The sequence below is a fragment of the Hypomesus nipponensis genome, chromosome 16 (genome assembly GCF_054491055.1).
Source record: "Hypomesus nipponensis isolate SF chromosome 16, ASM5449105v1, whole genome shotgun sequence".
Taxonomy (NCBI): Eukaryota; Metazoa; Chordata; class Actinopteri; order Osmeriformes; family Osmeridae; genus Hypomesus; species Hypomesus nipponensis.
In genome coordinates, this window is record NC_140376.1 from 9,496,245 (window position 1) to 9,522,016 (window position 25,772).

The following is a 25,772-nucleotide window of genomic DNA, read 5'->3' on the forward strand; positions in this document are numbered from 1 at the left end:
ATGGTATAAACAGTAAAGAGGACCTCTTTGGACTGATCTGGTGTGGGAAAAGAACAATATAGAGCAACACAAGAAAGTAAGAATACAGTAATGCCTGCACAAGGGAGAGGAAGATAAGTACCAGGACAAGGGAGAGGGACAAGGGAGAGGAGTGAGACAAGTGCAAGGGAGACAAGTACCAGGACAAGGGAGAGGAAGACAAGTACCAGGACAAGGGAGAGGAAGACAAATACCAGGACAAGGGAGACAAGTACCAGGACAAGAGAGAGGATTGGGGCAAGGGAGAGGAGTTAGAATGTGTGGTGGGCTCAGAGAAGGGCCAGAGCTATAGGATAATACTGTAAATGGAAGCTATAGTCTATTGCATATTTCTTGTCCTGTTGCAAATGACGCCTTTACTGCAGCCATTATGTTTCTGTGTTCTTTTTTTAAATACAGTAACCTATATTCTATGAAGCTACTCTGAGATGGGTCATTCAAAAAACTGTAAACTAGCCTTGCTTCGCCTTCAATTCAAATCAATTATGTTAACAGGGAACTTTGCCATCAAATACGTAACTTATCACTGTATTTATAGGCCAAAAGTAGTTTTTTTCCGCACACTAGGACTACACCACACAATGGCGTAGGCCTATTTATTGCTGCCGCAAAATGTTTCGGAGCGTTCCCTGAGGAGGGAACACATCTTCCTTGACCACACCGATATATTTGAAGAGAGCGACGCGTAAGCTACCTGTTGGAACGATTAGGCTACCAAGAGCAGTCCTCATGGATATTTGTAACAATCAAATGTTGTTTTTTTGCTTAAGAATTCAGATTAAAGTTAAACCATTTCTTTTTTCACTCTCAGTTTTGCGCACTTCTCCAGATACAGCGTTCACTGCATGAGTAATAGCATTCCATACATTGGTTTTATTTACTACTTTGTATCCACAGCTGACGCTATTAAATATGATGTGTCGTTTGTTGCTAACTTCTTGCAGCTGTATCTCCACTTCAGAATTATTATTACGTTTTTCTGTCTTTTGTCGAGCCCTCCATCGTCTTGACCACGTCGTTTAGACATTTCTCTGAGTGTGCACACGGCCCTGCCATATCCTTTTATGGGAAATAACGGGGCGTTTACCTATGCTAAATAGGAGCAACGGGCACAAGCTTTCAATTTACGAAATATTGGGATTCGTCATTCTAAGAACACACCTGCAAACAATTCTGCTGCTTAAGAACGCTTCATGAATCACACGTAGATTTTTCTTAAGAACAAATTTAATAAATAACTTAGGAAGTTATTGGTGAATGAGGCCCATTGAGTGCAGGGGCAGAGTTCGCACAGGTGGGTAGACAGGTAACCCGTCCAATAACTCTTGAAACGAGCTTGATTTGTCATGTTTATTAGTCCCGTGACATATGTTGGGATAGATTTCAAACCTTTAGATGTATTGGTTGCTATCGAGATTTACTTCAACATTGCCTACACCTTCTAAGTTTCAGTCTCTGGATCAACAGGTGAATAACTAGCCTATTCAGGTGAACACTAGCACCGTCTATTGGAAATGTGTCATACCACAGGTCGTGAGGACAGTGTCTGATACAGGTGCCTCGTATTTTCTAACGCGTCCTAATACTGCCACCTTGTGGCAAGCATCAGGAATGACTGATGTAATTGTTCTGCTTTTCTCCACTGAACTGACCATTAAATTGGGTCACTCCATTTTATATGTATGGAAAGCCAACACATTAAAAATCACAATAGTTTATTCAATCAGCACATTCAAGAAAACCTTAGATTCTCAGATGGGAAAAATTAGTCAATGCACTACAAATATTATTTAGTTACATTTTGCACGTTTAAGAGTTATACAGGCCTTAAGCTCTTATGTGGCTTCTAACATCGACTTTGCCCCACCCAAAAACATGACAGTACACAAATGTTACCAGATTCTACACGCCCAACAGCTCAGGGCCCAGATTTAATATCTCCATCCATTCACAATTTCATTAAACTGTAAAACATTTATACCCAAGCCAAACTAAACAAACAAAACGCATATGGATATTAAGGATACAGCACTTTTTACAAAAGGTAAAATGAAATAATACAAATTGTTCAATGTACAATGTGTATCTGAACCAACAGGGACATTTCTTCTATTCACAGCAAACAGGCAGGGTTGCTAGACATTGTTTTACGCCTCTGGAAAAAAGAAAAAAATACGACAGAAATTGACTCAATATGGATATGTGTGGGCGGCTAGGACATCTTGTAGGCACCCCACAAGATGGGAGGGGTGAAGACGAGGGAATATGATGAAAGGGATAGGTTTAAGAGGGTGACGGGACTAAAATGCCCATTATTTATCAATGACGCTTTCTGGAATGTCCAAAAAGGCTCTGAAAAGCGATGAAACCAGAGTCCGTTCAAAAAATAAAATGAACAAAAATAATAGACTTGAGGTTTTAGTCATCAAACTTGATTTTCTTGCCCTGGGGTTTTCCTCCGAAACCACCACCACCACCTCGGCCACCTAAAATTAGAGAAGCAGAATGAGTTGTTAGGATCAAATTAGAAGTTTGGTTAAAACTCCCACAGGCAGGCTACTGTACTGCCAAGTAATCAGTTTTTGACCTCAGGACTTGACTATCTTTGATCGTCATGGGGTATAAGAACAATATCGTTTGCATCATATGGTCGCTGATCACCGTTTATGGAGTCGGGGTTTTCGTTCGGATTTCATTCTTACCGCCAAAGCCGCGTCCACCCCCTCGGTTGCCGCCTCTTCCGCCCCTGAATCCTCCACCACCGCCACCGCCCCGGCCAAACCCGCCCCGGCCGCCTCTTCCTCCTCCCCCGCGGCCGCCGAAACCGCCGCCGAAACCGCCACCTCCACGGCCTCCGCGGAAGCCTCCCTCGCCCTTGGGCTTGGCGTAGTCCAGGGTCACCTTGTTGCCGTCGATCTCGCCGTCCTCCATGGCTTCTTTGGCGGTCTTGCAGTCCTGCTCGTTGTCGAAGTCCACAAAGCCAAAGCTGGAAGGCGGGAGAGGGCACACAGTGAGGGAGAGGTCACTCGGCAGGGAAACAGAACCGGAGATCCGTGATTAAATTAATGCGAAGGTTACAGGAAAAACTACGACAATTAGCAAAGCATTTATGTATCACAGCAGACATAGGCAACTCCCACAGATGCAGGTGCCGGTTTGACTGTGAACGTGACTCTGCTTCTCGTGCGAATCCATACAACGTCACTGTCTGGACAGAGAGGAGCTCATGAGAAGCTGGGGGGACCCGCCCGCGTACACCAGGAGAGGAAACCACCGAGGCCTACCCTTTAGACGAGCCCGTGTCGCGGTCTGTGACTATCCTGGCGGCGACGGCGCCCTCGAACGAGTCCCTGAGCGTGCCGTCTGTGGTGTCCTCGGAGAGGCCGCGGACAAACAGTGTTTTTGTGGGGCCTGGCGAGGGAAAGAGGTCAATGTGTCAACAACATGGCGAAAAAAAACAAAAAAACACAACAGCAAAGAGTAAGAAATCCACTGCCGTGTACTAACAACAAAAGACAAACTGCCTGTACCTGAGCCCCCCCTGCCTCCGTCCTGCTTGCCTCCGCTGTTCTGGCTGTACTCCAGCCGGATTGCCCGGCCTTCGATCTCAGAGCCGTTCAGACTGTCCATGGCCTCCTTGGCTTCCTCCGCGCTTTCAAACTCCACAAAGGCAAACCTGCGCAGAAGAATGAAGAGCAGGAATTGAGAACAAAGGCCGCTAGAAAGGGATGTCCCAAAGGCCATGGAAGGCCTTGTTCCACAGCAGACATGGGCACCATCCAAACGAGTGGGCGTGCCTGTTCTACTATGATTTTGACTCTGCTTCTCGTGCGAATCCGTACAACGCCACTGATCGGGACAGAGAGGAGCTCATGAGAAGGCCTTTTGGGGGAGGCATGTTGATGAGTCAACCGAGAATTCAACAACCAATCCAAATGATCGGGAACCATAACGGGCATCGAGGAAAGCCAGTGGACCACTCACCCTTTGGGCCTGCCGTTGTTCTGTGGTACTCTGACGGCAACTGCCTTCTCAAACAAACTTTGGAGGGAGTCTTCTGTTGCGTTGTAGGAGAGGTTGTTCACCACCAGGGTCTTGCTGGCAGCTCCTGGGGCAGCTAGAAATGGGAGGATAAGAGGAGTTAGGCGTTTGAGTTACATCCACAACTTGGTTATTGAGGGTAAGGTCCAGTTCAGTACTTGACTATCTGAGATTCCTCACAGAGGTTCAGGGAGTTATGTGTTTGCATCATTTCTGGTCCTGCCAAGTGGGCCAGACTCAATTTCGGTTCAAAGACCCTTTGACGCTTCCACAACTCTTACAACAAGGATAACCCAGTGAGGTGTAGGCACACATCCTTTCCTGAAAGCGACCAGCGTCAAAAGGTGCTTGGAAAACCGAATGAAACTGGGGATTTCGAAGAGCGAAGAAAGGGGGTTTACCCGCAGGTCTGCCTCCCTTCTGGCTCTTGTCTCCTGTGTAGTCCACGATGATGGAGCGTCCCTGCACTTCCGCTCCCTGGGCCTCCTCCAGCATCTTGTCGGCAACGGCTTCCGTCTTGAACTCCACGTAGGCAATGCTGTCCAAACAAACACACACACGGAGCCCACTCAATATACAGCACAGGAACTTGACGCGGAATTTAAAGAAATACACACGTAAGCGGTGCACCGTTTATGGAAAAAAAGAATGCATACCCTCTGTTGGAGCCATTCTGTCCAGGGGGTAATCTGATATCCACTGCGTTTTCAAACACTTCTTTGAGGTCGTCGGCCGTAGCTGAAAACGGGAGGTTTTTCACGAACAGCGTCCGCGCATCCCTCTCTGTCGGGAGAGAAACGTTTGTGAGCACAGACGGCCACTGCTGCTCCAAGGCACATTGGGAGGACAAAGGGACCGGTCTCTGTGCCTTTCGTCCAGACAACTCACCTTTTTTCCCCTCCTGGGAGCTTTCTTTGCTGCGGGCCCTGTCCAGTTTCAGCTCCTGCCCCATGAATTTCTTGCCGCTCAACTCGATGGCTTTCTGCAGGTCCTCTTCAGTGGCAAAGTCGACATAGCCAAATTTCCTATAGGAGCAAGCCCAGTCAGGAATGGAGGACTGCAGTTTTTACAGTTTTGAAGAAAAAACAATGGGTTTGATAGTTGTGCCAGCGATTGAGGATAGAACCAGCAGACGATAACACACACTGGTACCGAAGACATAGCATTGGCTTTGTTCTACCTCCGTACATTCCACACATGAGTACTGAGCAACTGCATGTATGCCAAGAAATGGAGGGGGGGGGGGGGGATCGAATGACTCGAGCACGAGTTTGACACCACACCTGTCCTGGTGTCGCACATGTGGCTGACTAACCTTGACGCCCCCAGGCGGACCTCCTGGACATCCAGGTTCTTCTTGGAGAAAAAGGCACCGAGGGCCTCTTTGATCTCGTCGAAATCTTTGCTTTCGCCGTTCAAGTTTCCGACGAACAGACAGAAGCCCCCTGTGAAGATTTGTTTTGCAGGTTGAGTTTTATGGGGCTGTACATGACCGGCGAGCACTCATGAAATCTCGACAGTGTCAGATTGTATTCAAAGGTGACATCACATGAAATCAGTATTAAGTCCCTTTGTGGTCATCATACATACTGCAGTGCTGGCTACGGGCTTTGTAAAGAAGAAATTCCAGGCTTACCTTCGCCATCAGATTTGGCCTTCTTTGCGGGTGGGGTCTCCTTGTTCTCTGCCTTCCTCTTTGCAGGGGTGACCGGGGCATCTGATGAGAGAAATACTTAGGTTTCAGAACAGCACTTAACTGTACATGGCTGGTCATATTCTCAAATTGAGAGATACTGGTGTTCCAGTCTAGAAACAGATGGTTCGTTTGGCATTAACCACTAGTCTACTTGGGACACTAATCCTTGATTATCCAAAATACACTACATGCACATTACATGTTATGTGGTGTAACCTACAGCCTAGGCCGAAACATGGTGTCAACAAATTGTAAGTGTGCCAGCGATTGAGGATAGAACCAGCAGACGATAACACACTGGTACCGAAGACATAGCACTGGCTTTGTTCTACCTCCGTACATTCCACACACGAGTACTGAGCAACTGCAAGTATGGCAAGAAATGGAGGATTTGGCAACATACTGTCGACATTTCTCATTCGCAGACAACCTGACGAGGAGCAGGTCGAGTCCCGATGATGACTCACCCTCTTCCTCCTCGTCGTCATCCTCATCGTCCTCTTCGTCGTCATCCTCATCGTCGTCCTCCTCCTCTGACTCCTCCTTCGCTTTCACCATCCCGGCCTTCTTGGCCTTTGCGGCTGGCGGAGCCGGGGCGGTGTCCATCTCTTCTTCGGAATCTAGAAGGGGCACGCCAGAAGGTCAAACCACAAACCAGATCGCCGCATCGTTCCGTTTGCCGGGCCAGGCATCAGACCAATACGGTGACATCAAACTCATTCAGTATTAAGTCCCTTTTTTGTCATCACACACACGAAAAACAGACCACTGACACCATTTCAATGAAAAGGCATAATTACCCTCATCATCATCCTCTTCGTCGTCAGACTCCTCCTTGGCCGGAGTTACCTTCACGGCAGGTTTAGCAGGAGTGGCTTTTTTAGGAGGGGGGGCTTTCTCCTCTTCTGATTCATCTGCATGTGAACAAAGGCGAAAGGTCAAATCAGGCTTGGTGTGGCCACTGGAAGTATGCGTTTGTGTGTGTAGCTGGTTACACTAAAACCCCTGATCCGATTTACACCACCAAACGTTTAGTTGTGCCAGCGATTGAGGATAGAACCAGCAGACGATAACACACACTGGTACCGAAGACATAGCACTGGCTTTGTTCTACCTCCGTACATTCCACACGTGAGTACTGAGCAACTGCACGTATGCCAAGAAATGGAGGCGCCCCTGTTGGGAATATGGGTGACTTGATATGCGCAACGGATTATGCTACGGCTGCGTTCTTCACGTACCATCTTCATCGTCGTCATCCTCTTCGTCGTCAGACTCCTCCGCGGCTTTGGCGGGTGCTGCCTTAGCAGGGGTTGCCTTGGCGGGGGTCTTTTTGGCAGGGGGAGCTTCCTCTTCGGACTCTTCCTCTAAAAAGGGTGGTGTGTGGGATGGTTAAACGCCTTTGAATGCACAGTGGGGAAATGACAAAGCAGCTGAAGTGCAAAGGCACGTTTCGTCCGTCTTACCCGAATCGCCGTCGCTTTCTTCATCATCTTCGCTCTCCGCTTTCTTGGCGGCTTTTCCATTTTTGGCAGCTTTGACAGGGGTGGGCTTGGCTTTCGCTGCCGCCTTCTTGACTGCCTTTGGAGGAGGGGCCTATACGACGACAGGTGCAAAGACGCCATTTAGTCACACAAGTCTATGCTTAAGTCGGCATCATTTAAATAATGCGATACGCATGTTCATGCTTTATGAGCCTGGCTTCATTCTGTTGATGCCATGTCGTGTCTTACCACTTCCTCCTCCTCACTCTCCTCTTCGCTTGAGTCCTCTTCAACTTCCTTCGGTGGCGGTGGGGCCTTCTTTTTGGGATTTGCCTGTTTCTTCGCTGCCTGTGAGGTACAGAAAATTAGACATGTGAAATGATCCATGTGAATTCAAAAGGATACAGTGCTAAAAACCATGGCCTTAAATGGAGGAGTTTATGATAACGGTTAAGTAAAGTTATTCAGTAAAGTTTCTTAAGTTAAATTCATTTATCGTGTGTAGTTCATTTAGCAGTAGTTCTTGTACGTTTTCATGCAATCAGATACTGTATGAATAATTACGAATCAAAGACTCATCGCTGCACCTCGTGTGTGGCACGGAGCAGGCGCACAACCCACGTGGAGACCATATTGGGCCTTGTTTGCTAGCTAGCTTTCTGTCTGAATAACGACGTTAGCCAACATACTGATACAGTTACCACAAATCCTTAGGACAAACTAATTAAAGAACAAAATAATCAAAGGCGAATATTCACTAGACAACAACCTCATTGCTAACATGCTAACCGGATTAAGATTGCATTGAAGCTGGTTAGCTTGCTAGGGAAGCAAATCCTTCACTAGCATCATTACGCAATTTAGGTTCAAAATGTAATTAAACATACTAAACTACATATACAGTAAAGACAGTTAACAGGGTAAACAAAACACCCATTTAAATGTTTGCGTAGATACAGTACGCTAGGAGCTACGTAACCCTAACAGGATTAGATAGCTGGCTAGCCGACCAAGAACATGCTTGATTTGCGAACGCGCAGCATGGCCATTTTGGTCAGAACAGGATTGCAAAAGGAGGAAACATGGCTGATCAAATCTGGGTCGTGAAGAAACGATTGCGTGCATTTTCTACAGAAAATTCAAACCGTTTCACTTCAAAATTGACACAATACCGTGGGAAACTAATTCGTACAGTCTTAACTCGTAATTAGAAATAATTATACCAGGCACAAATGCATTTTTTAGCGCTTTGATCCGTATTTTGCTGCTAGCATGCGCAATGGACGAACTTAACGTGAACTTCAGATGAAAAAGACAGGATTGTAAAAACAGAACAAAGACAACGCAAACAAATACAATTCTTACCTTCGCTAATTTAACCATGATTTTTCTGTGTGGTGTTGGACGAGTAGAATAGGGTAAAAAAAAAGTATACTACGGGGATCTGCACGTGGCCCAGTCTACTCCGTGGGACACTGAGAAAGAAAGACAGATACGTAGGAGACGCGCGGGTTACTTTGCTGTCCTGCGCGTTCACGGTTCCCCGCCCACAATCATGCTCCTCCATTCACGGCACTTGCATTATCACATCGTACCCGCGCATTGGTTTCCGGCGGGTGCACGAGGAGGATATGTACTGACTGGATGTATTTAACCCGTGTACAACTGTACATATTAGTAGTAGTTAGCTTGGTAACTAGTGTTGTATATTTTGTGTTTTACCGCTGTATTCCAAGGGATGTTTACTGCACTGACTAAATCATTGATGTGAGGGTGATACGAGAATGGGGATATGTATAAACACACTGAAAGTAATCATAGCCATAGCCTACACTTAATATCTAATAATAATATCTAACTGTTTAAAGTGTCGAACTGTTCTAATATTAAAATAGTTCCGTTGTATTCAACCGTATTCTCGCATGACCCAGCTTCTTGATCACACCTATTTGAAACTTTGTAATATCCATGATGAACTGTGCGCAGCTGTTATTTTATCCACGTGGTACAGTTGAGCCGCGTGTTTATACCACCACGTGTTAATTTGACGGAGGCGCTTCAATTTGCGTCTTAACTCATGTTTTTTTTGTCATATCTATCGATATTGTGATAGAATGTCATAGATTAGATACGATTGCATGAAATTATTATTTTTTCTTTGAGGGGGGGGGGGTGTAGTAAGCCTATGTTACAATTTAAACAGTGCTGATAATAATAGACTGTTGATGAATTAGGTAAGTGCAATGCCCATGGTGTTACCTATATTTCTGACTGACTGGTAGCTAGTTTTTCGAGTTTAACAGACAAAATTAGCTTTATCTTGTTCATTCATTCATACATTAATAACAATGATCTGAATAGTGTAATTCCTAGAATTATGCCTATATTAGTTGTCTGATCACTTTTCAATGCACAGCTGTTATCACATACTGTTACAAAACAGCATGCTGTAGATGAGAATACTTAATCTTTTCATCTTGTACTATCAACAAATCAGCATAATTAAAATAACTAAAATGCAACCCATGTGGCCCCACGAGGGCGGCATTCACTCACAGATAATATGGGAGCCAACAATGCTCTCAGATTACCCACAGCCATTGAGACATATATACAAATGTAACTTTTCCTATGTCTAACCTCATACAAGCCTATTAGGAAACAAATACCATAGTTACAGTAAATGTAACCGACCTCTTATATTACAGGGCTTAATTTTGTACATTGTTTAATATGTTAGGATGTTATTTGATTAGCATAAGAATGACAGGCCTGTATCTTGATGGTTATAGTAGGCCTTCCTCTCCTCTTCCAAGCAGACACTTGTGAACTCCCTGAAACTTGGACAAGTTCAGAATGTTGTTTTTTGTAGTTGTGGAAAATGAAGATGTCCTTTTAAACGTTTGACACAACAGGCATACACAACAGTTTTTATTGTAATTATTCAAGATTAATCTGGGGCTCACAGGTCAAGCGTGTTTACCCAGGTTCAAATCATCCTGCATGTTCCTTTTCTCTTTCCCTTACATTTCCTATATCTGTCCCAGAAATATCCCTAAAATTATCTTTCAGAAAGATGTACGCTGTCTGGTTGCCTCTGGTTGATTCTTTTCATAGAGATATTTATTAGATATTTAAAATCCCCAACTTCTGCCCACCAACCCCCTCCACACCAGCAGAGCTATGCTGCAGCCCCTTGTCCCCCTCCACACCCACAGCAGCAGAGCTATGCTGCAGCTGTAGCCCAGGCTGCTGCCACAGCCCCTTCCCCTGCTACCTCTGAGCTGGGAGACATCAGGGAGATGCTACACACCTTGTGCACCAGGCTTCTATCCAGCTAAGATGTACTGTACACCTTCCCAGTTGAGAAACGGAACAACATACAGAACTATACTGTTTGTGGTAGCACTAATAGAAATAGTAGTAACCCATACAGCAGTAATATTTGCGAAAACAGTACACCTCCATAAAATACATATACATTTATTATATAGTGTTTGAATTTTTGTCTCACTATCCAGGTTCATTTTTATTGTTTTTAAATGCGTTCATTTCAGGTAAGTTGCTGGAATATACAGATTCTTCACTCCTCAACCTTTGAGCTGAAGAGTGGAAACCCTGAATTCATTAACTCTATCAAAGATATTGATTTAATTGTGCTGACAGAAACATGGTGTCAAAATAATCTGCTCACTCACTGTCTCCCAGGATACAATGAAGTCATGGTGCCCTCTATAAAACTAACTAACATACGCAAGGGCAGAACATCAGGGGGGATTTTGGTGTGGTATAAAGAAGGTCTTTGCCATCATACTTCAACAGTTAAACAGGGTAAATCCTATATCTGGTTACATTTATGCATTTAGCAGACGCTTTTATTCAAAGCGACTTCCAAGAGCGCTTTACAAAAGTGCATAGGTCACTTATCTAAACAACGAGATAGCCCCGAACATTGCGAGCAGCCAAAACAAAGCATATATTGTGAAGACCAAATAAGTGCCAAAGAGAAGAACCATAAGAGCATGCAGTTGTAGGCTGTGAATCGAAAGGCCAGAGACGCGCTTGGTGTTTGTCCCTGGCTTGGGAACCACAATTCACCTTTGGTTAGATTCTCAGGGAGATAATTGACTCGTTAATATCTGACTCAAATTTTTGACAATGTGCACAAGTAACCTGCAACCTTGAGCGCTAAACAGTTAGCCTAATGACATGAAACTCTGACGTAGGTAAAAATCGTCTGCTTGATCAGAGCACCGACCCTAAAGTATGCGTGTTCACTAATCAGTCGTTTATCTCTACTATAATATGTATTTTAACCATAGTAGACCTAGTAGGATATGTAATCGATCACTCAGAGGCTCCGGTAAATTCCTTCGGAGCGTGAAGATCCACTGTAAGTGACTCAGAGGCCTTAACTTAAAACCTACTCCAAAGTCTATGTTTATAATCAGTTACCCGCATCAACCAGACTAGATCGAAGTTTTCACCGCCGCAGCTTGATAGATACGTTTCAAGGAGAACAAGTAACTTTAAAATGCACACATTAATAGTTTATTATCTAAATAGCAAGATAATCAATACAATGATAATGAAATATCATCCAATACAAAACATACCTTCAGAGCAATGGTTAACAAAGGTATTCACAATGAGGACTAGGCGCCTAACGCACCGGAGCTGTATCGTAAACAGAACTCGAAGTGATTGGTAAAAACTTCTTCCTATATACACCCAAACCTGACTAAAAGAGGGACACTGGTCATGTGACTGAAAAGTTGTCTAATGCATACAAATTCAAATTGGATCATTAATCAAGGCTGCAGTAGACTAAGTGGTGCCCTTGCAAGACAAGGGAATATGTTAAACACATGTTGGTCTGCTGCAAGCACAAACTCTGTAAACCCCTGTACATGTACATGTTACAGTATTAAAATTATTACTAGCATGTACTACATAAAATAAGAAACAAAAGCATATCAAACATGACATTTAAAGCTGTTTAGAACCTTATTTTCAAGAACACAATTTTAATTTTAATGATAATTTCAGTCTTCCTCTGTCCACCTTCCTCTTCAACTGTTGAGACCACCTCTCCAGAGGTGTGTCATTAAGGTGTGATTGTCATTTTAGCATTCATGCGAATCAACAACTGTCCCAGACGAGTGTTTGGGTGACCAGTGACAAAGGGGCTGCCAAAACAGCCCTACACAGTTAAACAAGTTGCAATTAAACCACATGAAACTCAAAAAGTGCAAGTGTACCTGTAGAAAAACAATCAACAGTAAAAAATAGTTCACACCGAGTACAATAATTTAAATCTGTTACAACCAACCAACAAGAGCAACAAGTCTCTCAATAAGAGTCAATAAGAGGGAGAACAACGGCACTTAGGAATGCTTGCTTGACTGGACCTGATGTTAGTTTCCTCCAGGATCACAATGACTCTTATTGAGAGACTTGTTGCTCTTGTAGGTTAGTTATAACAAAGTTAACTCTTGACTCTTTGTACTCGCTGTGAAATATTTTACTGCTGATTGTTCTTCTACAGGTACAGTCTTGCATTTTTTGGGGTTCATGTTGTTTCAATTTGTAACTTGTATGACTGCATGCTCTTATGGGTCTTCCCTTTGGCACTTGTTTAGTTTTTTCACAATGTATGCTTCATGTTTTGGCTGCTTGCAGTGTTTGGGACAACCTCGTTGTTATGATCAGTGACCAATGCTCTTTTTTAGAGCTCTCTCTTGGAAGTCGCTTTGGATAAAAGCGTCTGCTAAATGCGTAAATGTTAATATAAAGAGTCATTGTGATCCTGGAAGAAACTAACAGGTTAAGGTTTGATCAAACCCTGGGCATCACTGATGGAGATCTATCTCTGTGCTATTTATATACCCCCAATAGATTCTCCTCACTTTGAAGAAGACATTTTTTGAAACTCTCCATTCTGAAATCACATATTCCCAGACCCAGGGAAACGTGCTACTAATTGGAGATCTGAATGGACGGACAGGAATCAAAAATTCGCGTCACTCATTTTGGTAGGAGTTTACATGGCGCCGGGTCCACAGGTTAAAGAGGCCCAACGCACGCTCGCCGACCAGATTCTGAGTGTGGAGCGAGCAAACCCGGATTCCCTTGTTATTGTACTCGGCGACTTTAACAAAGGTACCGTCAGCCACGAACTCCCTAAATACAGACAATTCATCAAATGCCCAACCAGAGACACCAACACTCTGGATCACTGCTACACTACAGTCAGTGGAGCCTACCACGCCGTCCCTCGCGCAGCACTGGGCCACTCTGACCATACCATGGTCCATCTGATTCCTGCATACAGGCAGAAATTAAAGCTCTGTAAACCTGTTGTGAGGACATCAAAACAGTGGACCAGTGAAGCTATGGAGGATCTGCGGGCGTGCTTGGACTGTACTGAATGGGATGTTCACGACTGCTACCAATAGTCTGGATGAACTCACTGAGGCTGTGACATCATACATCAGCTTCTGTGAGGACTGCTGTATACCAATACGCACCAGGGTGAGCCTCAACAACGACGAGCCCTGGTTCTCAGCAGAGCTGAGAAGGTTGAGGTCAGAGAAGGAGGAAGCTTTTAGGAGTGGAGATAGAGATAGATTCAAGAAGAACAGGTTTAGCAAGGCGGTGAGAGAGGCTAAACGACTGTACTCGACTGAAGCGTCAATTCTCTGCTAACGACTCTGCTTCTGCCTGGAGTGGGCTCAGGCAAATCACCAACTACAAGCCCAGAGCCCCCCACTCCACCAACGACTCCCGCCTGGCCAACGACCTGAACAAGTTCTACTGCAGATTTGAAAGACAATTGGACAGCCCTGAACTACCCCTTCCCATCCATGTGCCCCCCCCCCCCCCCACAGTGACGACTCTCTCCATTCAGGAGGTGAAGTTAACAGATTTTTCAAGAGGCAGAACCCCCGCAAAGCAGCTGGGCCAGACTCTGTCTCTCCTGCCACCCTCAAGCACTGCGCTGACCAGCTGTCTCCTGTGTTTACAAACATCTTTAACATCTCCCTGGAGACATGCCATGTGCCAGCCTGTCTCAAGTCCTCCACCATCATCCCTGTGCCCAAAAAGCCAAGGCCAACAGGACTTAATGACTACAGACCTGTCGCCCTGACCTCTGTGGTAATGAAGTCTTTTGAGCGCCTTGTGCTGGCACACCTCAAATCCTTCACAGACCCCTTTCTGGACCTACTGCAGTTTGCCTACAGAGCCAACAGGTCGGTGGATGATGCCGTTAACATGGCCTTCCATTTCACCCTACAGCATCTGGACTCCCCAGTATCCTACGCCAGGATCCTGTTTGTGGACTTCAGCTCTGCCTTCAACACCATCATCCCCGCCCTGCTACAGGACAAGGAGTTTTTCCCTGTCTTCCTTGAGGGTTTAGGTTGGTTGAGGGGCAGTTCTATGGGCGTATGTGAAGCCCTCTGTGACATACTTGCGTGTAAAAAGGGCTATACAAATACATTTGATTTGATTTGACAAGCTCTCCCAGCTGAATGTGCCCGACTCCACCTGCAGGTGGATCACAGACTTCCTGGCTGACAGGAAGCAGTGCGTTAAGCTGGGAACACAAGTCTCTGACTCCCGGTCCATCAGCACCGGATCTCCTCGGCTGGGTCCTTTCTCCTCTGCTCTTCTCCCTGCACACCAACAGCTGCACCTCGAGTCATCCGTCTGTCAAACTCTTGAAGTTTGCGGACGACACCACTCTCATTGGGCTCATCTATGACAGGGACGAGTCTGACTACAGGTGGGAAGCTGACAACCTGGTGACCTGGTGAAGCCAGAACAACTTAGAGCTCAATGCTCTTAAGACAGTGGAGATGGTTGTGGACTTCAGGAAGAATACAGCCCCACTCACCCCCATCACCCTGAGTGACTCCCCAGTCAGCACTGTGGAGTCCTTCTGCTTCCTGGGCACCATCCTCTCCCAGGACCTCAAGTGGGAACTGAACATCAGCTCCCTCACCAAAAAAGCACAACAGAGGATGTACTTCCTACGGCAGCTGAAGAAATTCAACCTGCCAAAGACAATGATGGTGCACTTCTACACAGCCATCATTGAGTCCATCCTCACTTCTTCTATCACCATCTGGTATGCTGCTGCCACTGCCAAGGACAAGAGCAGACTGCAGCGTATCATCCGTACTCATCAATCAAATGAATTCAGATCAATGTGTTATAAAAGAAAAACTCCAAACATTAGTAAGAAACAATCAAAAACAACCAAAACCCCATTGATCTCCCAATTACTTTGGAAGAATTGACCCAACAAACAAAATCTCTCAAGTCAAGGAAAGCTTGTGGTCCAGACAGCATTACTAATGAAATGCTTAAATGCAGCACCCCAGAGATGCAGGGTTCAATATTGTTTTACAGTCAGATATACAGACAATATCTGTATAAAATGCGCCTGTCATGGCTAGATGTTAGGACAAGCATCAGGCAGTAGTGACAGGATTGCATTCTACACTCTGCTTGGCCCTGTGTGAAAACAGAAATGGGTTAACAGGACCTTGTGTCAACCCACAGGAGAAAACAAAAATGAGGATTTTAGACTAGAGAATTTTTGTATTCTTGCTTTGCGCTTGACCATTTTAAAATGTAGCCTACCAATCTCTTGCATGAGATCATAAACCTTAAATTGTATTTTCTATTCAGGTGAATTTTGAGAAAGGGCTTGTCACATCAAGCACCCTTCAGCACAATTACAGCACATTATTGACTGAGTTGGGTCTTACTAGTAATCTCAACTACCTCCTGTTACAGGGTGGTGGTGGTGGACCCAAGTGCACAACACAGACATGAAAAAACAGAGGGATGGTCCAGAGGGGTTTAATGTTGGGGTGAGTGCAGAGGGGAATGATGGTGTTGGAAAACAGACAGGACGGCAGGGTAAGCTGTGCAGGTTTTGGCTGGGAGGCAAGGTTGGTGATCCTGGAAGCACAGGCAAAAAGGTCAATACAGAATATCTCCCACAAAAATTACTAGTCTTACTGTAACTGGGAGTGTACTACCGAGGGTATATTAAACTATTATCTGGCGATGAATGATGTGAAAACCAGGGTTGATAAACTGCAGGGCTGATGAGTTGATGGGAGACAGGTGTGGAGACTGAGGCAGAGGAGTGGGTGATTGGAACTGGAGAACATGGCCACACCCACAACCGGGAAACACAAACAACAATCCACCACTAGGGGGCAGAGGGCATGACACCTCCATTACCCCATTAGACCAGGGCAGCGACATTTCTGCAGAGAGGACATGGCCTACACTGTACATCTCTCCCTACATATGTAAGAGATGTGAGATGATGACCATAATCTGTTTTCTTGAGTTATTTGCTGTTCAAAGTTCTATATAATGAAATGCTTTTTGTTAGGGTACATCTATCCATCCATCCATCCATCCATCCATCATCTGCCGCTTGTCCGGGGATCGGGTCGCGGGAGCAGCGACCTAAGCAGGGAGGCCCAGACTTCCCTCTCCCCAGCCACTTCCACCAGCTCTTCCTGGGGGACCCCGATGCGTTCCCAGGCCAGCCGAGAGACATAGTCCCTCCAGCATGTCCTGGGTCTTCCCCGGGGCCTCTTCCCAGTGGGACGTGCCCGGAACACCTCACCAGGGAGGCGTCCAGGAGGCATCCTAATCAGATGCCCGAGCCACTTCAGCTGGCTCCTCTCGACGCGGAGGAGCAGCGGTTCTACTCTGAGCCCCTCCCGGATGACCGAGCTTCTCACCCTATCTCTAAGGGAGAGCCCGGACACCCTGCGGAGAAAGCTCATTTCGGCCGCTTGTATTCGCGATCTCGTTCTTTCGGTCACTACCCATAGTTCGTGACCATAGGTGAGGGTAGTAACGTAGGGTACATCTATTGTCATAATAAAGTTACAAAGTTAGGGTATATTTTTGTAAACCTACCCTCGAAGGTGCAATGATGTGGGCTACATATTAGTCCAAGGTCACATTTTGCAATGGAAAAGGTGAATTATATATTGCTGAAAGGTAAATATCTCTCAAAATTCTCAACATGTCTAATTGTTTTGGGAGATGTTTGTACATACACTAGTCGTTTTCTATTTTGCACTGCAATGTGTTTATTGTATTATTGTTTCTTAGTCCCATGTCTTACACTGACTATTCACTTATGTTCTGTGATGTGACCTCTAAGAATGGTGTTCTTCTAAAAGTAGGTTACTGCAACCTGGTGTAGACCATCACTATATGACGAAGGCTTATATAACCAATTGCAGGGGGCACATGTTTTAAAAACTGTTCATTCATCCATAAGAAAATATGTCTGGAGAACATTCTATATTTTCTTGATATAAAGAAGGCTGGAAATGGTGTAGATGTAGACCTATGTCCAATGAATCATTGTCTTGTACTGTGTGCATACGTGAACAATCTCCCATAATTTACCACAACGTCCATTCATCTGTTTTTCAAAGACATGTCTAAAATTAACTCTAAGCTGCTCTAATGGAATTCATAAATGTTATGGCTGCAGTAAATTGCTGTAATTGCAGAGGTGCGCACCTTTGGCGATAAAAACATTTGGCACGGCTTCAAAAGTGAGGCAAAGAAGAGTATTGTCAAATATTGGGCCACTAGGGGCATTGTCCTCCCTACTCTCTTCCCTACCGATGACTGATACTGTCTGCCATTCTCGGCAACATTGAGATCAATATAATACAGTCAGTGAAGTGAACAGTAGAGAGCACTGTTTAAGAATGAGCGCAATTTCAATTAATTATTTAGGCATAATCCAGAGTGTCTGCCATTTAGACAATTTCTCCAACAACTCCATAAATACATACGGTTGGGCCATTCATACTTTATCATCATTGGCCTTTAGTCTACACAGTAACAAAAAATATAGAATCAGACAGTCAATATTAACTTTTGGAATTCGCCTTTCCATGGAGGACCTAACCTGCCAGTGTCACAAAGGTCATTTTCTACATACGGGCTGATAAACGTTTGACCCCAAGTAATTGTATTTGCTGTAATTTTTGGGCTGACTGTTGTGATGAACTTAAGAGTTCAGTATATAGACAGGCTTATAAAGAGCTGACATTCTACTTGGAATAGACTACCCTCCTTGACAAGCATGAGCCCTCAGTTTCCATTTACATTAGGTCTGTTGGGCTGCAAGTGTTTCCTAGCACAGTTGCTGCCCTCTTGTGTTTCAGGGACACATTGCTAGTCTTCAAAGGTAGAGGTTTGCTGTTGATCTCTAATATATTCAGGACCTTGTGATTATTAGACCTTATCTCAAAGTGTGACTCTCAGTCTTGGGATATCCAAAAATGTTGACGGACAGATTACACTTCATTCCAGCAGGTGGTAGGTGTTTGACTGAGTCCCAGGAGTACTAATGAACATGGACAGATTATTTTACGATACATTTCTGTATGATAGCCAAGATTAGAAACCTTCCAGATGCCTGAACGTTATATTGTACTGCACTATAATTTAGCAGTCTTCACGTAAGTGGCTAGAAGGCAATTGTATTAGCACCTACTAGCAGAGAGTATAAGCCTACCACAGTTGGTCTGTCCTTCCATATTTTACTCTTAATCATAGCATATCTATCCCAATAAATAAGAACTGGGAAGAGGTCCATAAGTGCACATGGAATGTTTTTTTTTTTTTATCATTTTGAAAACATTTACAACTATTTAAGACAAAAAAAAAAGTTACAAACGGATTGACCTGCAGTTTTCATCCATTTTCCAAATGTTACATAAATAAAACTCATATTTATAAATATCTCTTTTATAAACATATAAATAGTTGTTTGTTTTTTAACATAAATACATTTATGCAGGAATGAAGTACATGAATGTACAGCAGCAGCAACAATATACAGCTTTGCAGTTTGTGTTTTTTACACCATTGTCCTCCATCTTGTAGTGTTTGGGTGTATGCGTGTGTGTTGGTCTTTTTATGTTGTACATATGGGTTTTCTAGCGCTGTTGTCTCAGTCCTCGTCAATGCTGGTCATGGTGGCTTTTCGTACCAAAAAATCCATCACTTTCCCTCAGGTGAGGACAAACTGAATCCAAGTTGTCCGAACCCATCGTCAGAACTGTCTGGAGAGAAAAGAGAGAGGAGATGTATGGTTACACCAAGAGAGCATTTATTCGTGCCTTTAAAATAGTTCTTAGTCCCCCTTCCATAAATTGTAGTGTTATGGTGTGTGCATTCATAGTCTCTGTACAAATGATATCTGCTCTACTACACGTCCACTGTCTAGCCAATGTGTTGTCAGAGGTTGTGAAACAGTGAGTTACAAACACACTCAGTGAGTCACAATGTTTGCAGGCGCCACAAACGTCACCCCCTTACAAGGATTTCACTATTACATGACCACAAGAAGGCCCCAAGGCCTCTGGCTACTGTGTGTCACCTGGCCTCCTTGGTACTTCATCCTTTCTACCTCCCCTTTAATGTGACCCTTGTAACATTCTCACAACATGAACACACAACAGTTGTCTTGACTGCGCTTAGTCTGTGTGTGTGCGCATGTCAGGTTTTAAGTCTGGGAAATCGACTCATCTTCCACCAAGAAATATAGGTCTGTAATGAAAGTCACTTGACAATGACTTTGCTGGCTATCTATGCTGTTTCATAATATGAACTTTTGCCCCTATCTAAAATAACACCAGAGGTTCATCTAGAAGATTTGATCATTTATGATGACGTGTATAGACGTCTTGACCTCATGTTGGCTTTTACAATTCTTACAGCAATCATACATCTCCAGGAAGGTTCCGTGCACTACATCTATGTGAATGTCTCCTTAAAAACAGCTGGTTCTGTCACTTCAGTTAGTTTGGGACACACAGTTCAGTTCAGGAAAGCAATGGGGCTTTTAGACACGATATAAGGAGGAAGTTACTAGTTGCAAAGTAGTTGCAACACGGTATGAAAGAGAGAGAGTGACATTTTGCCTCACTGCATGTTCATGTGACCTCATTGTCTCCACAGACAAATTAAATTAGATTATAGATAAATTCTGTTCATGGTCATTCATTTGGTTTATGACTGGACATTTGTCATGTCCTTTCTCCTGTCTGCGTTCGTTTGTCATTTATTAACTGCATTTCATCAGATACTAGGTATTGTCTAATAGCACTATTACACTATTACTTATCGTAAATGATGAATGAATAATTAGTAATCACGTGTCAGATAGTCACTACAAACTGCGATACCATTTGATTGTGTTTTCTGTGTCTATTGGTCAATTAGGCGATTTGCGGGGAAGGGACACATACCCACACTATTGGTTGCTCCATCTCCTAACAGCCCATGCCGCTAATGGTGCCTATTCTGTCCATCTTGTGTCCGAAGCATCCACTCCCGTTCCGGGACCCGGCCCCTCCTTTCTTGGTGCTCTGTTTGTGTCTCCGCCCGCTTGGCTGGTCGTTCAGCAGGCGCGCCCACATCCCCTTGGCGCGAGTGTCCATGCGCAGATCTCGAAGCAAGCGTACCCGAGAACGGACAGTCTCCAGCCTCCTCTCCTGTTCATCCGACTCCAGAAACTCCGCCAACTCTTCCCCCAGCAAACTTCTAAGAGACTAGGATACAAAAACATGATATTCCAGTTATGCAAAACCCACTTCCTTAAATAAACGACACGCAATTTATTGTTACCTGATTGAAAATATATAGACTAAGTTGAGATGCGAAGAAAAATAAACCTGCACTCGCAAACTACAAACGGAATATTTGTACATCACGTTTCAGTGTTCCCAAAATCTATATACAGGCAATCCACATAAAGCATTTTCCTTAAGCCACCTCTATCATGGATGCACAATAGTTAAACTATTAATGTCTAAACTTCATCCAAATGTTAGAACGTGAAGATACTGAAAAGGCAGAAGGCTATTTAATAAGCTAACCTTCATAGAGGTCCATCTCGGAACCGTGTAGCTACACCTATTTTCGATATAGAAAACTGTTCTTTTGAAATTGCGTCAGAAAGCAAAACAGGTGCACAATGCAATAGAGATCTTCTCGTGCAGAAAGGTAGGCTTTCAAGAAATATGTTGTCGTAAACTGTTTTTAATCCGTCTTAATTTAGTGACTGCTAGAAGGCACAAATTGGTGCTGAAACAGTGAAGCATTCAGTCGGCGTTTCACCTGTTATGTTGATGCGCCTTTGAACACTTATCAGACGAAGCAAAACATTTTCAATGCATCTTGCAACGAAAACAGTTTGTACCTACTAATGTCTTTGTTTTCTTTCATTAAAGCAACGCAGATTCCAATTTATATATGGATTTAATCGATGCCCCTTCTTTCATCCTTCTTGCCTGAGCGCATCTGCCGTGGACTGCAGGCGCACTTGGGTACCCGCGCTAAGACAAGGTCAAAATGTTGCGTAGGAAACTCTTGGATAATTTCAATACGCGATCTTTCTGGAAGCACATCTGCTTAACAAACCCTCATAATTTTATTTTTCTACATTGGACTATAGTTAAACTGTACAAAACATTACATATAATTGTGTAAAGATGACCAATTCCATCTATGTCCGAACACATCTGTTCATTCAACACACTTTGCTTGGATGACATAATGGCCATCACAAACCTTAACAACAATAGTCGTCTGATAGATTGATAACACTGGCAATCCTTTAAAAGAAAAACGTTTTGGTTTCGATGTATCGTTTAAATCAGTAAAATAGTCTCACCTTCTGTTGCGCCTGTGTTAAAGGTTTTGCCCCAGTCTTAACTGACAGCAAGGTGATAATAAGTCCACAAGCCACCAAATGCAAGAAGTTCATCCTGACAAGCTTGATAGCCTATGTGAGTCCTCTGTGGTAAAGTTCAAAATGAAACCTTATCGGCTGATAAACTTTATTTGCCCCGGCTGCTCCTTACTCCAAGCTTCTCAAGTGCTTCTCTAACTCTGTGAATTACTACTCATGGCTTTATAGCTCACTACTGGTGATGTCATGATAACCTGAGTAATGGCCCAGCCTCTTTTAGTTCTAAACCTTGCCAAATGTGCCCCCCCCCCTCACACCCCCATTGTACCTGCGTCTTGAGGAGCGCGTCATACACATGTATAATTAAATCATTCTAGTTCTGGTCATTTTTTATCAAAAAAATCGAATCAGACCAAAAAATCAAACCACCGGACCTTGGAGTGCCGCGAAACGATTGCACTAAATGTGCTATGTGTGTACTTTGAGATGCCACTAAAATGAAACGTCAGGATTAGGCTCAATATGTGATTATACAGCTCTGGAGCCAATAAGACCAAAGAAAAAATGAGAAAGTCTTGATTCTAAAGCAATTGTAGAAGACTCTATAGGACTGTACAGGAAAAAATCATTATGGACAACTCTTTTTTCATTATTATTATTATTATGGGTAGGCCTATTAAATAACTGAAATTACGATGGCACCATGATAGTGCCCGATGCTAAGCATGTTAGGCGTGTATGTCGTGTCAATTTATATAAATATATTTTTTCCAAATAGTCTACCGTAACATCTCTCAATATGGTAACACAATACAATATATCACACCCTTTTTCTCTCCGGTATTGTCAATCCAAGATATGCTCTTATTGAATATTTTTCCTGCTCAGAACTCATCAATTGGCTGCATAATATTATTTTGGGGATTTCATTTATCATGTTAGCGTATATATTTTCGATAATTTGTTTGGCTTCGTAATGATGTTTCTTGCGATGATGTTAGGCTACTTGCTTCTGCATTCACAGGGGAATAAGATTGATTTGTTTATTTCCTCATAAGCAAGTTCCAAACCTTTGATTGGTGTGTGTGCCTCTAAAAGGTTGTAAACACGCAAATAAGATCTTGGCTCATTAAAGTTGTCTGACGCAAACTCTGCATCTCCATTGTGATGGACGTGACACTTAATACTGGGTCCGGTATACTAACACGAAGCAACACCTCATGAAAAACAATAACCTGTGAAAATAGCTACATTTCAACTGTCATCTTGTCAAAACACTGGTGATGCCTCTCTCTTTAGAATAACTTGTAGCGTGGGTTTTACTTAGGTAAAAAAAAAAATGCCCGCTTGACATTAGATATTGATTATATGTTAATATATTTTTGTCTGCTTATAAATATCTTTCACAAGTTGTGTTGATGTCACCCTACACTGCCGTTGATCCAGAGGGTATTCATGAGGTATGTGAGAATTTGGAGAGGTGCGCTCCAGTAAGACGCATTCTACTGTAGCACTGTCTGTTTTGGAACACAGAGTGGCAGTATTTGCTGTCTCCTCATGTCGTCCTCTGCAGAAATAAATACATATTATCCATATGATAGGATTTTCTTTACTGTGTGATATTGTTACGTTTGACAAGAATAGATCAAAACATGTATTGACATAAGCATTCATTTTGATAAACACTCAATTAAATCTACAGAAAGGGTTATAACCTTTCCCACTACTCTCTTTCTTTCTCTCTCTGTCTGTCTTCACCTCATTTAGTTACTCATCCTCTCTCTAATTCTCACTCTCTCGTACCCTCAAACTCACATACCCAACACAAGCAGAAGTTTTTATAATGGAGACCGGAACATCATCCTTTCGCCTAATGATGAGGAAAACCTCTCACCGATAACACCTAAGGCCTAAGAATTACTCTCATTCTTGACAAGAATCAACATACATTGCCCAAAGTGACTCTAGAGGTGGATGTTGATGTCTTTAGACAGTGCTCTAGACAATGATTATGGATAGCCCTGTATGGCGATGGATTGTATACCACTGCACCTGAATACCCCAAACCTGCTAGACAAGGTTTCATTGTGCAAATGTGTAATTAGTCTGTTCGGAACCACTAAATCAGGTGTGAAAGCATCTTTGTCACTGTGGAAACACTCGACGTGGCCCACAATCATGCGTTTGCCAACAGCTCCCATCCAACCTGAGTGGGTCGTGTTCTATGGTTGTGGCATCGAGAGACTCGGTCTCAGACTAGGTCTTCAGCACAGAAAAGATAACACCGTTCTTAGCGTTAGCTGTTCGATCATGTTGATACAGTGGGAGTGAGACTCAAGACAGGTATTGAGATGTTCCAGTGATCAACTTGTGTGTTACATTCTGTTAGAAGCTGTGTTTGGAATACAGACTTTGTCACATGCTATGCTTTCTTTCATCACGAAATACATTACCTGTGAGAGTAGATATCTCCAGAAACCAACTAGCTAGCAGCGGTCTTGATAAAACATCGGCAGGCCTAACCAATAGCATGGCTCTCTTAGCAAGTGGCTGAAGTGTTAGCAATAGCCTGGCATTCAAGATGCCATTGCTGCTTGACCTTTATTGTACATGAACAAAATGCTTTGTAGTGGCAGTGGCCAATGTGTCCTCATCAACAATAAAACAAGCCACATTTTTAACTTCTACAATGCTGATCCCGATCTGGTTCTCAACTGGGACAGGTTCTCTAACTGGCACCTCGACAACCTTGCAGACCTAAAACCAGTCCATGTCCCCACAAACGGACAAGCCTTTGAAACTCTTTACCGTGAAGGAAGCTTTTCTGAACTACGTATTGAAAGCCACGAGCTGCAAACCTTCAGGAAGCTGTTGGTCGGACTGAAACTCTCTCTGCAGCTTAAAGTTCAGGAACGTTGAAGACTAATAAGTCTCAACTAACAAGGCTCAGGTCTTTGGTCTAACCCCAGACCTGAACCCCTTCAATGGAACCACTACTGCGGAGTCCAGCGCTAAAACACCACTAGACCAAGCAAACTGAGGAGATAATCAAACTTCTGTCAGAACTTGCTCAAAAGATAGCTGTTGCTTTAGAGTTCTGACCACTATACACCGGACTTACTTCCACAGGTACAAGAGAACCAATAACCCATACTTGAGGCGATATTGGAACAAGCCACATCACCCTTTCAATCCCCTGCACAGACAAGCAACACTCCACCCCCCCCCCCCCACACACACACACACACTCTTCTATAGAGGTCAGGGATAGAATACATCAGCTTGGCTTCTACTGTGTGGCAAAGCTGTTGATGTCTCAATAACTGTATAAGCTGGGGGTTTGTGACAAATATTCAGATGGGAAGACCCCTTACATCAAGTGCAAGCCTACAATGTATGCCCAGAAATGTGAGGTTTGCTGAAAGAAATCTGAGGCTTGACACCCCACCACATCGAGAACGGCATCAAAGTCTGCTGCTTCTCTCCAATGCAAGCTACAGAGAGCTGCGCAACTCAACGACACCTTCTGGCCAAGCAGCAGCAGAGTCACATTCACTGTAGACGTCCGAAGCACAAACCTTGTTGTCACAAATAGTGCAAATAGAAAGCACAGCAGAAGTATCGGAAGTGTATAGTTCTACCGTATTTCTATTGTCAAGAGTCAAAGAACAGTTTGCATTCACTAGCTGCATCACAAATTTTTCTCAGGCACGATGAACAAAAATAATACTACAGTACACTA

At 43.8% G+C, this 25,772-nt stretch overlaps 2 protein-coding genes and 4 non-coding genes across 6 annotated transcripts; all 6 read right to left on the reverse strand.

Annotated features, from left to right (window-relative positions):
* Window positions 1-1,737: 1,737 nt before the first annotated feature.
* nucleolin (nucleolin multifunctional protein) lies at window positions 1,738-8,780 on the reverse strand. The gene is made up of 16 exons (XM_084675882.1): window positions 8,626-8,780; window positions 7,510-7,608; window positions 7,243-7,372; window positions 7,018-7,143; window positions 6,577-6,690; window positions 6,244-6,396; window positions 5,717-5,797; window positions 5,396-5,525; window positions 4,969-5,105; window positions 4,737-4,863; window positions 4,482-4,618; window positions 4,024-4,156; window positions 3,570-3,715; window positions 3,324-3,450; window positions 2,742-3,025; window positions 1,738-2,525 (listed from the first exon to the last, which is right to left on the reverse strand). Exons 1-16 carry the CDS (start codon window positions 8,641-8,643, stop codon window positions 2,458-2,460), a joined length of 2,010 nt encoding a protein of 669 aa, XP_084532008.1. The 5' UTR covers window positions 8,644-8,780; the 3' UTR covers window positions 1,738-2,457.
* On the reverse strand, window positions 3,147-3,275 carry LOC146254735 (small nucleolar RNA SNORA75). Its single transcript, XR_014731587.1, has one exon. It is a non-coding gene; the product is annotated as a small nucleolar RNA SNORA75 (small nucleolar RNA).
* Window positions 5,180-5,317, reverse strand: LOC146254736 (small nucleolar RNA SNORA57). Its single transcript, XR_014731591.1, has one exon. It is a non-coding gene; the product is annotated as a small nucleolar RNA SNORA57 (small nucleolar RNA).
* Window positions 6,030-6,165, reverse strand: LOC146254737 (small nucleolar RNA SNORA57). Its single transcript, XR_014731590.1, has one exon. It is a non-coding gene; the product is annotated as a small nucleolar RNA SNORA57 (small nucleolar RNA).
* Window positions 6,810-6,947, reverse strand: LOC146254738 (small nucleolar RNA SNORA57). The gene has a single exon (XR_014731588.1). It is a non-coding gene; the product is annotated as a small nucleolar RNA SNORA57 (small nucleolar RNA).
* A 10,243-nt stretch (window positions 8,781-19,023) lies between the features above and the next one.
* On the reverse strand, window positions 19,024-22,198 carry nppc (natriuretic peptide C). Its single transcript, XM_084676168.1, has 3 exons — window positions 22,013-22,198; window positions 20,586-20,888; window positions 19,024-19,397 (listed from the first exon to the last, which is right to left on the reverse strand). The coding sequence occupies exons 1-2, from the start codon at window positions 22,103-22,105 to the stop codon at window positions 20,610-20,612; spliced, it is 372 nt and encodes a 123-aa protein (XP_084532294.1). The 5' UTR covers window positions 22,106-22,198; the 3' UTR covers window positions 19,024-19,397; window positions 20,586-20,609.
* Between the last annotated feature and the right edge of the window lie 3,574 nt (window positions 22,199-25,772).

Bases quoted from the DNA above. Each gene is read 5' to 3' on its own strand.
- nucleolin (XM_084675882.1), bottom strand. The intron at 5,798-6,243 runs GTGAGTCATCAT...TTCTCTCATCAG, and splicing joins TGACGACGAGGAGGAAGAGG to ATGCCCCGGTCACCCCTGCA. The intron at 4,864-4,968 runs GTGAGTTGTCTG...CTCTCCCGACAG, and splicing joins CTCCCAGGAGGGGAAAAAAG to AGAGGGATGCGCGGACGCTG.
- nppc (XM_084676168.1), bottom strand. From the start codon at position 22,105: ATGAACTTCTTGCATTTGGTGGCTTGTGGACTTATTATCACCTTGCTG. The intron at 20,889-22,012 runs GTGAGACTATTT...TTTGTATCCTAG, and splicing joins TAACACAGGCGCAACAGAAG to TCTCTTAGAAGTTTGCTGGG.